The sequence below is a fragment of the Temnothorax nylanderi genome, unplaced genomic scaffold (genome assembly GCF_030848795.1).
Source record: "Temnothorax nylanderi isolate EJ_2023f unplaced genomic scaffold, tnyl_v1.0 TNYL_tig0045_pilon, whole genome shotgun sequence".
Taxonomy (NCBI): Eukaryota; Metazoa; Arthropoda; class Insecta; order Hymenoptera; family Formicidae; genus Temnothorax; species Temnothorax nylanderi.
In genome coordinates this window covers 1,002,158-1,016,840 of record NW_027249107.1, presented here as the reverse complement: position 1 = coordinate 1,016,840, position 14,683 = coordinate 1,002,158, and the positions used below count along the sequence as shown (strand labels likewise).

The following is a 14,683-nucleotide window of genomic DNA, read 5'->3' as shown; positions in this document are numbered from 1 at the left end:
TTGCCAAGATGATCTCGGCAACGATCCCACCCTCCGCTTCGGCATTAATTCGATCGCGCGACGAATAGGACCGCGTAAAATAGGTCGAATCGTTTCTCGCGAGTTCGCGACATATAAGCTGGTCACGTGTATCCAAGACGGGCACCGGGTCGCGCTATTAAGAAATGAAGGAAGAAATCGACGGAATCGATCGGTCGTGTGCTCAAAACTCGGCACTGCTATTAACGCTCGCCGCGTTGAACTGCGGGAAATGGAAGGCTGCAGTTTGGAAATTCAAGTAGGAATGGTATTGACGGAAACCGTAGTGCACTCTTTAGTGTACCGTAAGTATTTAGCGTGCCATTGATAACGCGAATTCATTTGCGTTTGGTCCTCCACCGCTTCTCTCTTTCTCTCTCTCTCTCTCTCTCTCTCTCTCTTTTTCTCCCTCGTGCGTGTTTCATATGAGTTATGTACTATGTAGCTTGTACATGGGCTATCGATCCTAACGCTTCTCTCCCTCCTGTGCCCCTCGGCTTCCCTTCCCTATTTCCCTCTGTTTCTCTTTCTCACACTTGCACTCGACAAGACACACGCATCGCGATATACGGTCAACGAGTTATTCTCTTTCTCTCCCTTTCTCCTTTCGATGTTCCTTCCACTAATGTTCCCTATTTTTGCATCGTTATCAAAATCTGCACAAATTTGCTTATCTACGTCAACTTTCTGCGCATCATCGAATCCGTTTGGAATTTGTTTATCACATTTTGATATTCACGAGGTAATCTTTGAATGAATTATAATATAGATAAGATTAATAATATATTATCGCACATAGTTAGTATCCTTGTCGAGTTATTGTTCAACATAAAGATACTTGCGTTTGATGCTTCAAATTTTTTTAAAGGCATCCACCTCGAATAAAAGAAATTTAAAGTTATTTGTATACGTTATGCAGATGTAATAGGAAACGTACGAGGAAATGCGCAGGAATTTTTATAATCAAAGTCCAAGCATTTCGCGTTATCGTGGTATGTTGATTACACCATTTATTTGAATAAGTGCTCGTAAAATACCAGTGTTATAATGATTTCCGACGTATATCGAGAAATTCAAGTTATATTGAAACGTTACGTGTCTGCTAGTTTCTAAATCTAAAGTCACGTTTCAGAAACGGTGACAATTAAATAAATCCATTTAAAATTTATCATATTGTCGATGCATTAAGTGCAAGTGACCATCTCTGTCTGGCAGAAGAGCTGAATCTTTCCCATGCAATTTTGCTATACATTCATTTATTTAACTCGTTACACATTTATCACGAGTTGAATACATCGGAAAGTTTTCGATAATCCCGAAAATCTTGGACGCTGTAGATACGGTGGGCATGGCACAAGTCAAATAGACGTAAAGCGTCAAGTGGAGGCAAGAGCGTTCGTTTTATTCGTGTGCGAACCAGTGCTAGAGATACGTAGCGAAGTCGGAGGTACCCGAAACTTAATGATTCGTCGTAAAGTGAAACGTCCGCAGCGTCGGCATCAACGACGACTGTGACGGCCGCGGCCGCGGCGTGTACGTGTCGGGCGCGTTGTATTCGTCGCATCAGTTGCGTGCGTGCGGGCGTGCATGCATGTGCGTGCGACGGCTGTGGCAATCGACGCACACACACACACACACACACACACACACAGACGCACGTGACACGTACACCCCGCGCGCGCAACACCGTCGCCGTCACCGTCACCGTCGCTCTCTTCTCTTCTTCGTGCTGACCTATGCATGCGTATAACGAACGCCGTCGTATCGCGCGCGCATCACCCGTCAGAGGGAGAAAGAATAGATGACAACGGCATGGTGGGGGAGTAGAAGCACCGTGCCAGGGTGAAGGGGGGGATGGGAAGAAGAGGACACTCGCTAGAGGTGGGAGGGGGTCAGTGACCGTTACGTCATCGAGAGCCCATAGTCGAGGAAGAGAGCCATCGGTCGTTGGAGCGAATACCGATTTCAATCGAGGGACCTCGGCGCCGAGAATTGGACGGGGCAACGTTTCCACGAAGAGTCGACCGGGGCCGGCCCGGAGGCGCGAAAATTATTAGACCATGCGTGCCGGCCATACTTGCCTGCCAACCTGCGCGCCTAAACGAGATCATTTTCTGGGATGACGCGAGATCTCCCGAGAGAGGTGTAAAGTCGGAGCAAGGGGGAAGAAGTAGAATATACGTAAAGAACTTTAGCTCCCGCCTCCCGCACTAACGAGGAAAGTATAGAGATTTTTAATTTTATTAAGGACTCCTTTACCGTTACGTCCAATTACATTTTCCTCACGCACAGGCGCGTGTAACGATGAATATGTATGTTGTACTTTCTCTTTAAAAGTGACATAAGTAACGACTTCTCATTCATCGAGAACGAAGGCGAATGAAGGCGTTGTCGACGCTACAAATAGATTCGCCTATTTTTATTCCCCGAAACAGAGGCTACGCGAAAAATATAGGTAAATATGAACGGCGGCAATTATTAAATATTAATGGAACAGTTTGAATTGTTAATGTGTGCTCGTTGATCAAGAGAAAGAGGATCCTTTTAGCTGTGACGTTTACTTTCACTTTGCATCTCCTGCATTTTGAAAAGAGGCGAAAAACTCATCCGCGTGCATCACTATCGATCGTAGGCGGTGGATACGCTCGTGCATCGCGTGTATCTCTTTGTTCGGCGTGAAGTAGGTAGAGTTTCTAGCGTGGTAAGAGCGTTTCGGATGTACGACTGCAGGTCCTCCGCTCTATTTCACGTCCGTCGTCCGTTCGTTTACGACGGCCGAACCACCTCTCCTTCGTACGGTGTGTAATTCTACTCTTTCCAGGAGGCTGAGAGAAATAAATTCGAAGCCATCAGAAGGAAGAGCATGCGGAAGCACTTTTATTTTTGACGATATCATCACCGCGGACCATTTGTCTGGCTTGAAATCGCACGATGCTGCGTAACGTCATCGATAGTTGAATCTCGAACGAGGGGGGGGGGGGGGTTCAATTACTCGTCCATACATTACAATTATATTTTGTATCGAGTTTATTTGCGAGAGAGAGATCTCGGTCTACTAACATTTTTTTTTCAATCAGGCGGGTATTTTATAAAATTTCTGATGGATTTTACGTGTTAACTCTCTCCAAAACTATTTAAATATCTCGTAACACGTCCGTAATATTGTACGGAGAATGAAACTCTCTCCGTTAACGTATACGTCTTTTAGCGCACACGACGGAGCTCTTTCACGTCGAGTATCGCGCGCGGTAAAAATATAGATCCGAAGTGCAAGGCTGCGCGAGGAATATTTTACATCGCAAAGTACGCATTTGTAAGTCGCGCGCGATACTTGGTCGCTCCGTTTTTGCGGCGTACTTCGCTTCGCTTTGATCGTAAAGGCGCTGCTAAATGCAACTCGCCGGTACGAGTGTTCGCGACGATGACGACGACGACGGTGCACAAGAAGCGCGCCTATTGTTCGCCTCGCCCGTGCGTTCGCTCGGGGTCGACTGTATTTGAAAAGAGTGGGCTTTTTTCCTCTCGTCTCCATCGTTCTCTCGCGTATACGCCGCCGTTAGCTTATCTCGAAACTGCCAGCGATCGCTCGCTCGCTCGTTCGTTCGCAAATGCGTTCGAGCAATGCGTGCGCGCTTCTTGCGATATGGATTCGCGATAATCGCGATGCGAATTTCTTTGGAAAACGGAAAGTTTGTACGTGCGTGTGCCTGGAGAAGCCGAACGCGGAGGACCTCATCTATCTTCGGGCTTGCCTGGTTGAGGGGAAAAAAAAGGATTGAGGGGAAAAAAGCATAAAAAGCGGCAATCGCGGTTGAACAACGAACTCTCGTCCGTCACCGATTAACCTTCCACCGTAATCCGTTAGCAAGTAGCGCGGGCGGGAGAGTCTCCCGGCCTCGGCTAACTCGGCTTCGGCGTTTAATGGGGTCCGCCGCGATTCGGCAACAGCGCGACGGCAACAGCAACGTCGCATTCTTGAGAGCCGAGAGCGGCAGGCGCATTCACCCTTCTCGGCGCTCCGGCGCGGCGCGGCGGCGGCGGCGGCTCGGCGGGTGCAGCGCGCTTGCGCAGTGCGCGGTCGCTCGGAGCAGCTCGGAGCTCGGACGTCGCTGACACGCGGATCCGCGCGGCGCGCGCACGAGCGCCCCCGCGCTCTCGTCTGCCCCCCACCCCTCCGCCGCCCCGAGCGCGCATGCGCGGCGGATTCTGCCACGTGTGGCGCACCGCCGCCGAAATGTCGCCGCCGTCGAGTACGCTGCCGCGCGGAACGCCAATGGCAACTATTCCGGCGCGAATCGTATTTTCGACGCGTCGCGCGATTGGTCGGGCACGTTCGCCGCCGCACGGGCACCCGTAATTTCTTCTTCGGTTTCTCTCGCCTTCTCTTACGGTCCTTCTTTTTTCCATTCGCCGCCACTTCCTCCTCGTTTTCTTTACTCCAGCCTCGGCTCCGTTCTTTCTTTTCGTCGGTTTATTTCACGCGTCCCCCCTCCCCCCGCACGCCGAGTCTTTCCCTTTTCACCTAGATCCAATTTTGAACGACTATATGCGTTCGGCGAACCTGTACCTGTACGCAAAGCCGAAACGCGCGTTCTCGCGAGACAGCTGCTTTATGCATTCTCACGGCCATGGGAGGAGCGGGGAGGAGCGCGCACGATGCTGGCGGAATCGGATCGCTGCTACAATGGTAATGTGCGATCTACCTGCATTAATTTGGCCGGTTTTATCTAAATTCGTCTAGCAAAATGGAATCGCGCATTCACGCGACTCCATTTGGCGAATCTCTCGCGTTCTCCACATTTGCGTAGAATTATACAGCAAACGTTATGTCTCGTGAAAAACGTCTATCCGACGGACAAGAAAATCGATGATGTATGATTGCGTCCGTGTTTGATTAAAATTTCGCGTCTAATCAAAACACATAGGCAAATTGGGAAAATCTATATTAGGAAATTCATATATCTGTTTCATATCTGTACGGATCGAAATAAAGCGAGCCTTCGGTCGGGGAAACCACCCTGCCGTATCGGCCGTGGATGTCGATAATTTCTCGCGGTAATTGTCGCTGGTCGGGGGTGACGACTCGCTTTGCCGGGTAGATGCGATCGATGGAAACCTTCGGGATTGAGATACGAACGAGAAGGAGAGATGTCAGGAGCGAGGTCGTTGCTAGACGTCATCTAGAGGCATCATTTATTTGCGCCCGGACCGACGAAAGTCTGAGAGTGAGAGGTCCAGTTCGCGTTCGAGAAGATATAACGTACGTTCCATCCTAGGCATTTAATTCGGAACGTATCAGCGAGTTCAACGATGGATTCGAATTCGTAATCTCTTTCTCCTTAGCGGGACTCGATAAAAACGCCGTTACACAGATAGCGCCGCGTTATTTAAGACGAGCGATAGCAAGAAATTTTCCGTGAAACTTTCCACGACTTGCGCCATTAATCTCAACAGGAATAACCTGTTTGGATTTAATAATGTGAACGTTGATCTTAGCTTTTATCCCCCTTCCCCCGATTGCTCAGTCCCTTCAAATCCTACAACATTTTAACGATACGAGCGTAATTAGACCTAATTTTTCGTCGATAGGCATTCGGCACTGATTGATAACGCGTCGTTCGTTGCGGAACTTGCACTTAGCAGCAGAGAGAGACAATGCTCTTTTTCTAACATCAATACTCGGAGCGTTCGGTATCGATCGCATTTAATACCTGACGCTCGATTCCGTCGGGATTACTAATTAGTTCAATTAAATTAATAACCCACTGGCGCGGCGAGGCGAACCGAAGCGGAGAAATTGCAATTTTTGCAATCACATTTTTTATTCCGAGTTAACTGGATCTGTCGATTCGCTCGTTAATTGCAGTCGATTTTTCCTTAACGAAGACCCCGACTGACAATAAGCCCTATCTTTATTTTTCCAAAGCGTTTTCTATGGCGTTATAGCTCGAGAGAGGTACGCATAGAATTTAAATGTGAAATATAAGTATCGATGATGTCAAAATATAAAATATAATATGTGAAAGTATGCATATTTCCGAATACACATTTGAATATATTTCACAAATTCTATCTATCGCGTTCTCTTTCTATCTTTACATTGTAATCGTATATTTTCAGAATTCTACATGCTTTCGGCTCAATGATCCTTGATTTTCGTATGCCCGCAACGTGTGCTCGCCGTGGATTCGATGTCGTTATTGACTGGTTCGACGAGATACGCGATACTTCCGAGAGATCCCGTCCGACAGTACCGTTATCCGCGTGAGCATCGGACGAGTTAATGAGTCGACGAGAATCAAGTTACAATCGTTGCCAGTTGAATTAAACTAAAGTGTATATTTTAATTATTGTCACGATTCCGTTTCTCTCTCTCTCTCTCTCTCTCTCTCTCTCTCTCTCTCTCTCTCTCTGTCCTTGTCTTTTGTCAAGAGCTATTTGCAACATTAAGGCCACTTAAGAGATATGATTCTAGTTCGCGGTTATTAGAAGATCTGTGACGAAACAGTACGAACACGTATGCCAATACACAAGGTTATTCTGAAACATTGGGTTATCAAACTCACGAAGCTTTATATCGTTTCAATTGATCTTTTTTTAGAAAGTAGTTATCAGGTGGGCAATAGAAAACGAGTGATATCTCAATGTTTTTTTAGTATCGAAAATTCAGAACGGAGATGATGTAAACGGAATCACGTTAAATTGACTTCAAATTGCTCGGAGTATCGCTGCCAAGTTTTACTTATTCACTTGAGAGTTATTCTGCAAGTTTCGAGCAACTCATTTATCCAACGGGCTCGAGCAGGTTTCGTTATCGTCTGTATATTTTTTACTTCCACGTTAATAACATCGCGATCTGTAAAAGCAAAGGTACGACGATTGAATCCATACAAATGCAAAATTGTACAATTCTGCTCTTTGGCACTGTGTACGAGTTATTCAATATCGTTAAATTTATTGACCGGGGGGCAGAGAGCGAGAGCAAGAGAGGAGGAGAAAACACGGTGCGGAAAAATTAATCGGCGAAATATTCGGTCGGAATACGAGAAAAAGTCTTTGTTTCGACGTTTCGGATTACAGAACGGTGGCCTTCGGAAAAGAAATTAGAAACTTTGATGGAAACGTGATTGGATAGAGAAAAAAAGACCGACGGGGCATCGATCGGTCGTATAAAGTTGTTTAGGCCACTGTCAATCGCCGCTGCTTGACAGTTTTCTTTTTCTTCTAAGCTGATCAAATTGGATCAACCGTGTATATGACGTGTGCCAGTGACACGCGAGCCGATAAACAAACCGCTATACGACGCTTCTGCTGTAACAAGCTCGTCGAATGACTAATATACACGATATTATATACACATACCTATATAATATACATAAAATTCCTATTTCTGCAATGTTACATTTTTAACATTGGAGATTATCGAGAAATGCTTTCGCCAAACGTGACGTTGCACAGTTTATCTCGATCGTAAATAATATAAGAAAGTTACATTTAAATCAGGCGGCCAAGTGATTAATAATATCGATAAGGTACCGCAGGCGACTAGATTTTCTTTCGCTGCTGCATTTTCTTTACAGATGATGACGTTATCATGATCTTAATATAGAAGAAGTTGCAACGTGACTTTTAGACTTGGCGATATTATCAATGCGCAACTATCTTTTAGTTGTCAACTACAGAATATCATATCAGCTCGTCTATTCATGGAAGACTTAAGTTCGCAAACGGTGCTCACTATCGCAGTATAGACTTATACGTTTCGCGTATTTTTATATTTTCTCATGTTGCTGTCGAAGATACGGTTAAATAATAGAAAGACGAATAAATTATATAACAGTTACAAGCAAACAATTGGTGGTCGAATTCTAAGTTGTCGCTTTCGATCGCGCTTGGCAATTTAGCGACGAAAGATAATTTTGCTGCGTTTAATATTACACCTCAATCATATAATTTTTGTCCCACAAATTCTTTTTCCTCTACGAAAAGTCTAATAAAATTTCATCATTATTGCAGACCGACGCAAAACTATGCCAACATCAAGAGCAGTAGCCCGGTATCTCCGAGGACGATAGGAACGGGAGCGACGTACGTGCAGGGTGGTGCGGCCGCGTCATCCGCGGCGGCGGCAGCCGCAGCGGCCGCTGCGACCGCGGGCGGCCCCGCCGTCGCTGCCGGTGGAGTTACCGCGACGAGTAGCAGCGGTCTGGTTGGCGTTTCGAACGTTCTATCTTCTGCGACGGGTGGCGGCGGCGGCGGCGTGAACAACAGCGGCACGAACAACAGCGGTGCGAGCAACATCGGTAGCGGCGGCGGCGGCGGCGGTGGCAGCGGCGGTGGTGGCGGCGGGGTGAACAACAGCGGCGCGAACAACAGCGGTAGCGGCGGTGGCGGCGGCGGCGTGAATAATAGCGGCACAAACAACAACAGTGCGAGCAACATCGGTAGCGGCGGCGGCAGCGGCAGCGGTGGCGGTAGCGGTGGTAGTGCCGGGGGTGCTACTTCTTACGTCACCGTGCCGATGCTCCGCTACATTCATTCCTATCCGCCGACCTCGACGCCAGCGGTGGCAGCGGTCGTCACCACCGCACCGTCGTTGGCTGCACCCGTGCCTGTGTCCGTGCCTGTGCCCGTACCTGCACCCGCTTCCGCACCACCTCACAGTCAACCCACTGTCATCGCCAGCCAAACGCCGCCGCCGCCACTCACCGGGACTGCCTACGCCGCGAGAGACGCGTACCGTGCCGGCACTACGAATGTAGGTATTTCTATGACGCGAACCACATATACATAGACACGCGCGGCGCGATGCGCCTTCTCGCCACCTTTTCCTCGGGGTCTATCAACGGTCGGGGTCCCCGATATGACGTCGCGATGCGTCAAGCGGTCACGGTCATGCAAACACGCCCGGGAGCAAGAATTCTTTTTTTCGATAGATGTTACACTGAAATCGTGGTACAGTGAAAGAGTAGCAAAACGCTCAAGTATTATGTTCAAAAAGATTTAGAGATTGCTTCTTTCAATATGCCTATGTTATCTCAATAGATACTTCAATATTAAGCTAAACAACCGCGTGGTTAGGTCATTTTTGATTCTTTTTTGTAGACTTTATTTGTAAAAATATATTACAGTTATATTTTTAGTCTTGTCTTTTACGATTGGTTTTTTAAATAATTGTCTGCTGCGCTGCTGTGACCCGAATAATATTTTCTTTTCTACAACACCGAAATAGAACATTTTTAATTTTCCTTATTTCAAGTTATTTAAAAGGACAAGATAAAAATTTCTAGACAATTTATTAGATATCGTAATTGCCATGAAAATTTTATATTCAGCTAATTGTTAATATTTAGGTCAATTTAGTAAACGGAGTAACGAGATAGAAATCAATATTCATTCGTAACATCAGACATTAAACTAATTGGGACACGCATCGCGCAACGCAATCGCACGCATGCCATATCGGTCGACCCCGTCCTTGACTTTCACCGATTATCGGCCCTCTTCCTTTTTCCTTCCCTTTTAATAATATGATTCAACGGTCGGCAGTTTTAAATACAGCGTCAGTGTTAGTAGAGAATTATTCATCCAAAGTTATTCTTATGATAGAATTGAGATTGTGCATATATATATATATATATATGTATGGAATTAGATTTGGATATGATTATCGAAATAGAATTAGGATAAAAATATGTAAAGTAAAAAATATCCAGTAACACATTCCAAATGAATCATAATTCGATTACGATATATCTTATTTTTAAAGTAGTCAAACTTTTATGAGAAAGACATTCCAAGATTTTTGGAAATTTATTTAAGAATGTTTCAGAACGACAATATAATGTCTTTCAATATCTATTATGTTATATTTAATTTTTACGGATTATAAATTAAGTTAAATTCATGGCATAAGGCAGTTCTAGCGAACATTATCATGTTTAGCTTGTAGCATGATGCGAGTGGGCGGGAGAAAGTTACAGTCGCCTACTCAGGCTACACATATACGCATGTTACACGTGCACATGTACACAAGGATACAACCGCATCTTATTTTACTTATTTCTTACGTATATTTCGAGTCGGTTATTTAGCCGCAACTTATAGAGTAGAGTTTCTTCAGAATCATTCTGATACGCAGTACGCATAGTACAAACTTGTCTACGTGACCGCCCGGAATGAACTATGACGAACGAATGAACCAGCGTCGTAACGCAAAACCTACCGACAGAAATAAAAGGGGGGAAAAAGTTGGAACAGATGATTGTGGTAGACAGAGCGTAGGGGACAGAGCAGCGGTCGTGTGGTATATCGGTACCGCGTGCTTTCTTGAACCGGGTCATCGATTTTTCTGAAATAGTTTCCCTGGCGAGAAGGTTAGAGAGGAGCGGGAGATAAATTGAACCTTTGGCAAGGAATGAGCGAAACGACGATGAAAGGGGAGAGCAGGCAGGAATGAGAGATGGAGGAAGAAAGGGAGGACGTAAAGCACACTTTTCACCGTGGCGTTTTTTTTTTTCAGGTGAACGACAGGCTCGCCATAAACGTGAGCAACAGTCCTCTGTCGCAAGTTGGTGGAGTTGGTGGCGTTGGGGTAGTGTCCGCGGCGGAGTACAGCGGCATGGGAGCCGGCGGCAGAGGCGATCGGCAGAGGATATCCCTCTTGCCGCCTGTCGGCTCCTCGGTGACGTCTATACCATCTCCTTCTGCCGCCGCCGCATCGGACTACCAGCAACATGCGGCGGCGGCGAGGAACCCGCCGCGAGTAGGCCTCATGCCCGTCCAGCCTGATCAGTATTGCAGTCGCACCCCCGTCGACATGTCCAGTCTGCAGCAGGATGCACCGCCCTTTAAGAAGATCCGTCTGGGGCCGCATCAGCAGGTCCAACAGCTGCAATCGCAGCCTCAGCCGCGTTGCCTGTCGCCCGCGGACCAATGCGGGGGCAAGCAGGAGCAACAACAACAACAACATGTCGTGCAGTTGCAACAGCCACTTAGGATAGACACCAGGGTGGGTACGATGGACAGTTCGCTTGATAACCGAGAGATCGTCTATCTATTTAATCATTACAATATATTTTAACGATATTTATTACCGAGAATAAAAATAAGTAAATTTTTATTATTAGCAATACAAAATTACATTTTAGAATTAGGTTTAATTCGCTGTTTAGTTAAGACCTATCTCATGTTTGCATAATATCGTTCGTTTATAGTGTTGAAAATCAAAATATTGGAATAATAGTATTAATTTTCGCGAAATTATATTAAATAAATAAATTAGCAGTTACATTTATAGCTATGAGTATGGAATGTAAATTGAGATTAATTTACGTTCTCCGAGAATAATTGTATACAAATATAGATAAATTAATATGTAACTAAATATAGAATTATTTATAATGTATATCAATACTTTAGATTAACTCGGTATTAACTAAACAAATAAATAATATGCATAAATTGGATATAGGAAAAGCAATGAAACGAAAATTGGACACAATATGATATGACAAATTTTTGCTAGGAGCAGCCTGCCGTAGGAGCGTACACGCCGCAAACGGAAGCTATTTCGCCTACGCTTCCCGAGCCGAATACGCAGGAGGATGCACAATATAGAAGTACCAAGGACGATCTCTTACAGCAAATTGGTAAAGTCGACAGAGAGATTGCTAAGAGGGAAAATCAATTGAACATGTTGCGGAAGAGATTAAAAGAACTGGAAGAAACAGCAAATAAGCCTTTAGAAGTAAAGGACACTGAGGAACAGTCACAGCAACCAAAGCATCAATCGATGGCGCAAAAGGTCTACGCTGAGAATAGGGTAAATTATGTAAATAATATTTAAATACTTTTACATGTTGAGCGTCAAAACACTTGAATCGAACTTGAATTACCGCATATCTTGCGCTTGACGTGTTAATATAAATTTGTTAGAATATTGGTTGAATTGAATTTTAATTCGGCATATTTTTATTAACAGAGAAAGGCAGAAGAAGCTCATAGACTTTTAGAAAGACTGGGCCCCAAAGTAGAGCTACCTTTGTATAATCAACCGTCGGATACAAGCATATACCAAGAAAATCGTACACGGCATCAAACATGTATGCGAGCCAGACTCATAGCTAGGCTTCGGAGAGAACACGCCGAGCGCGCGTCTCTTCATCGGCAGCAGTCTCAAACGTACGCCATTTTGGTTCAAGAGTGGCATCGTAAGGTGGAACGGTTGGAGGCAACGCAGAAGAGGAAATCGAAAGAGACAAAGAATCGCGAGTTCTTCGAGAAGGTGTTCCCTGAGTTGCGAAAGCAAAGGGAAGACAAGGAGCGTTTTAACAGAGTTGGTGCTCGCATCAAGAGTGAAGCTGATCTTGAAGAAATAATGGACGGTTTACAAGAACAAGAGGTATATTCCATTATTGTAGTATGCGTTTGCAACGAAATGGTCATGAAATGAGCAACATGACACATTCCGAAAGAGAGAAACAAAAGTATGGTGAAGACAAAAAGGATGGTATAGGGAGAAGTAAAAGAAAGGCACGTTACTAAAGTAATATTTATTAGATAAATATTCTGCGACAAAATTATAAGCTGAACAAAAAAGGGGACTTCAAACAGACTGTAAATTAATAAATGAGAGAGTTAAGAGACACTTACTTAATTTTATTGAATTAGCGACCTTAAGTTACAAAATAAAATAGAAATTATTTTGGCATGCAAATCTCTAATCTGTCGCCACTATTAGATAAAGCTATTTATTTATTCAAATATCATTCAAAAAAACATACTACATATAATTTTAATACAATATAGATTAAAATAAATTTATATATAGAATTGATTAATACTAGTTTTGAGTTAATTTTATTTTTTTGTTGTAATTTATTTTTATTTCAGCTATCATTGATTAATTATTGTGAGCAAAGTAGTACGTTCACGTAGTAAAACAGCTAAACTTGTATATGTTAAAGACAAATACCCTTTATCAAAATTTCAAATATTTATACCGAAATGTACGCGAGTTTCTAATTATATTCTAGATTCAGCGAAAATTAGATATAATACTTTCTTTTGTATTTTTTGTGGATTTGTTGTCTCATCTCTTTCTTCGTTTTTTCAAGAGCAACTCTGTGAAAGCGCCATTTTCACATCAAAGGATTAAAGAGTTTGTTGGTTGATTATAAGTAAAGGATGGTAACTGACAGTTTCTTCCTATCTTTAGACATTTGTTTTCTCTCTTGGTCTTTTCGTGTATGCTGACCAGGGAAAGGATGGCAAACTGGATAAATGGATGGAGATGATTGGAAGTTACCATCGGACTAATAGAGACGCGCGGGATAATAAAGTTTTAATTAATTCAGATTCATGATGCTCAGTAGAAAAGTTTTTTAAATAAAATATCCCTCTGCAATTCACGATATTGCATTGAGTCTAACTTTTTAGAAAATTTTTCTAATTGATATTTTATGAGTGATTAATGCTTCATTTAATAATTTGTTTAAAAAATTATTGTGTTAAAGGTGTTCTTTATTTATGTTTTTCTTGCTGATTTCTTTTTGATTAAGTTTTGTTAGACAAATTTTGATGATAATACTTCATGGAAGACATCTAATTTATACTGATTTCCCAGGAAGAAACATTGCAAGATTTAAAAAATTCCATTAAAGCTCGTCAGGTTAGTAACGTGCACTTGCTCGCTTCACCCTTATCTCATGCCATACATTAGTTATGGATCGTATGCTATGCATTGGTTGCAAACAATGCATTAAATCGATACTTAAAATTATGCAAACTTAATGTAACAAACTGAAAGAGTGAGAAATTGGATCCATAATTATTGCTAAAAATCATTATAATTGGCTACGTATTCTTTGTATGTAAGTCTTAGTATTTATATACAAAGATATTAAAATCCACATTTTATTTCATAATAATAAAACATCATTTACATACATATACATTGCAATGTGTTTGATCGATATACAGCCAACTTATTTTAATAATATACTTGATATTAAAAACCATCCAAGGCTTAATTAATGAGACAATGGGTTATGGAGAAGTACATTGATAAATATATTTTAGTGTTAATGTTATAAAAAAATAATTGGTATATTGAAAATGATATTCTCTTTAAGATGGAGGATAAGAAGATGCGTTCGTATGCAGTTATACCGCCTCTGTTGTTGGACGCGAAGCAACGAAGGATCGCGTTTCAAAATCGGAATGGATTGCTCCAACCAGAGGAATTAGAAGCTCTTCACAGCGAACGTAAATTAATCAATGTGTGGAGTTCGGTAGAGCACGAATTGTTCAAAGAGAAATACCTTCAGCACCCTAAGAACTATGGAGTGATAGCTCAATCGTTAGAACATAAGTCCGTTCCAGATTGTGTACATCACTACTACCTCACTAAAAAAGCAGAAAATTATAAACAGCTTCTACGAAAATCGCGCCAACGGACGCGTAGCTCTCGGAATAATCCGAATAATAAAGTAAGTACGATATTAATCATTTGTATATAAAACATGTCAATTATTTTTTTGCAATTTTTATCATCTATGTCATATTAATATATTAAAGAAAAGTTGTTAAGGTAGTTTGCGTGCGTTTGCATATAATTAAAGCATGTATATCGTATACAACCATATGACATCGAACCTAAAAA

At 43.1% G+C, this 14,683-nt stretch overlaps 1 protein-coding gene across 16 annotated transcripts in view; it reads left to right on the top strand.

The window, feature by feature from the left end:
* The window catches only part of Smr (nuclear receptor corepressor smrter), a 77,627-nt gene that overhangs the window by 35,667 nt on the left and 27,277 nt on the right, over positions 1–14,683 (top strand). For 12 of the 16 annotated variants that reach the window (XM_071705140.1, XM_071705139.1, XM_071705128.1 and 9 more), the window contains 6 exons: positions 8,035–8,776; positions 10,541–11,029; positions 11,546–11,851; positions 12,002–12,421; positions 13,646–13,690; positions 14,154–14,510. In XM_071705140.1, coding sequence (XP_071561241.1) covers positions 8,035–8,776; positions 10,541–11,029; positions 11,546–11,851; positions 12,002–12,421; positions 13,646–13,690; positions 14,154–14,510 — 2,359 coding nt within the window. The remainder of the gene's footprint in view (positions 1–8,034; positions 8,777–10,540; positions 11,030–11,545; positions 11,852–12,001; positions 12,422–13,645; positions 13,691–14,153; positions 14,511–14,683) is intronic. The other 4 variants (XM_071705141.1, XM_071705142.1, XM_071705144.1 and 1 more) reach the window with 4 other exon arrangements.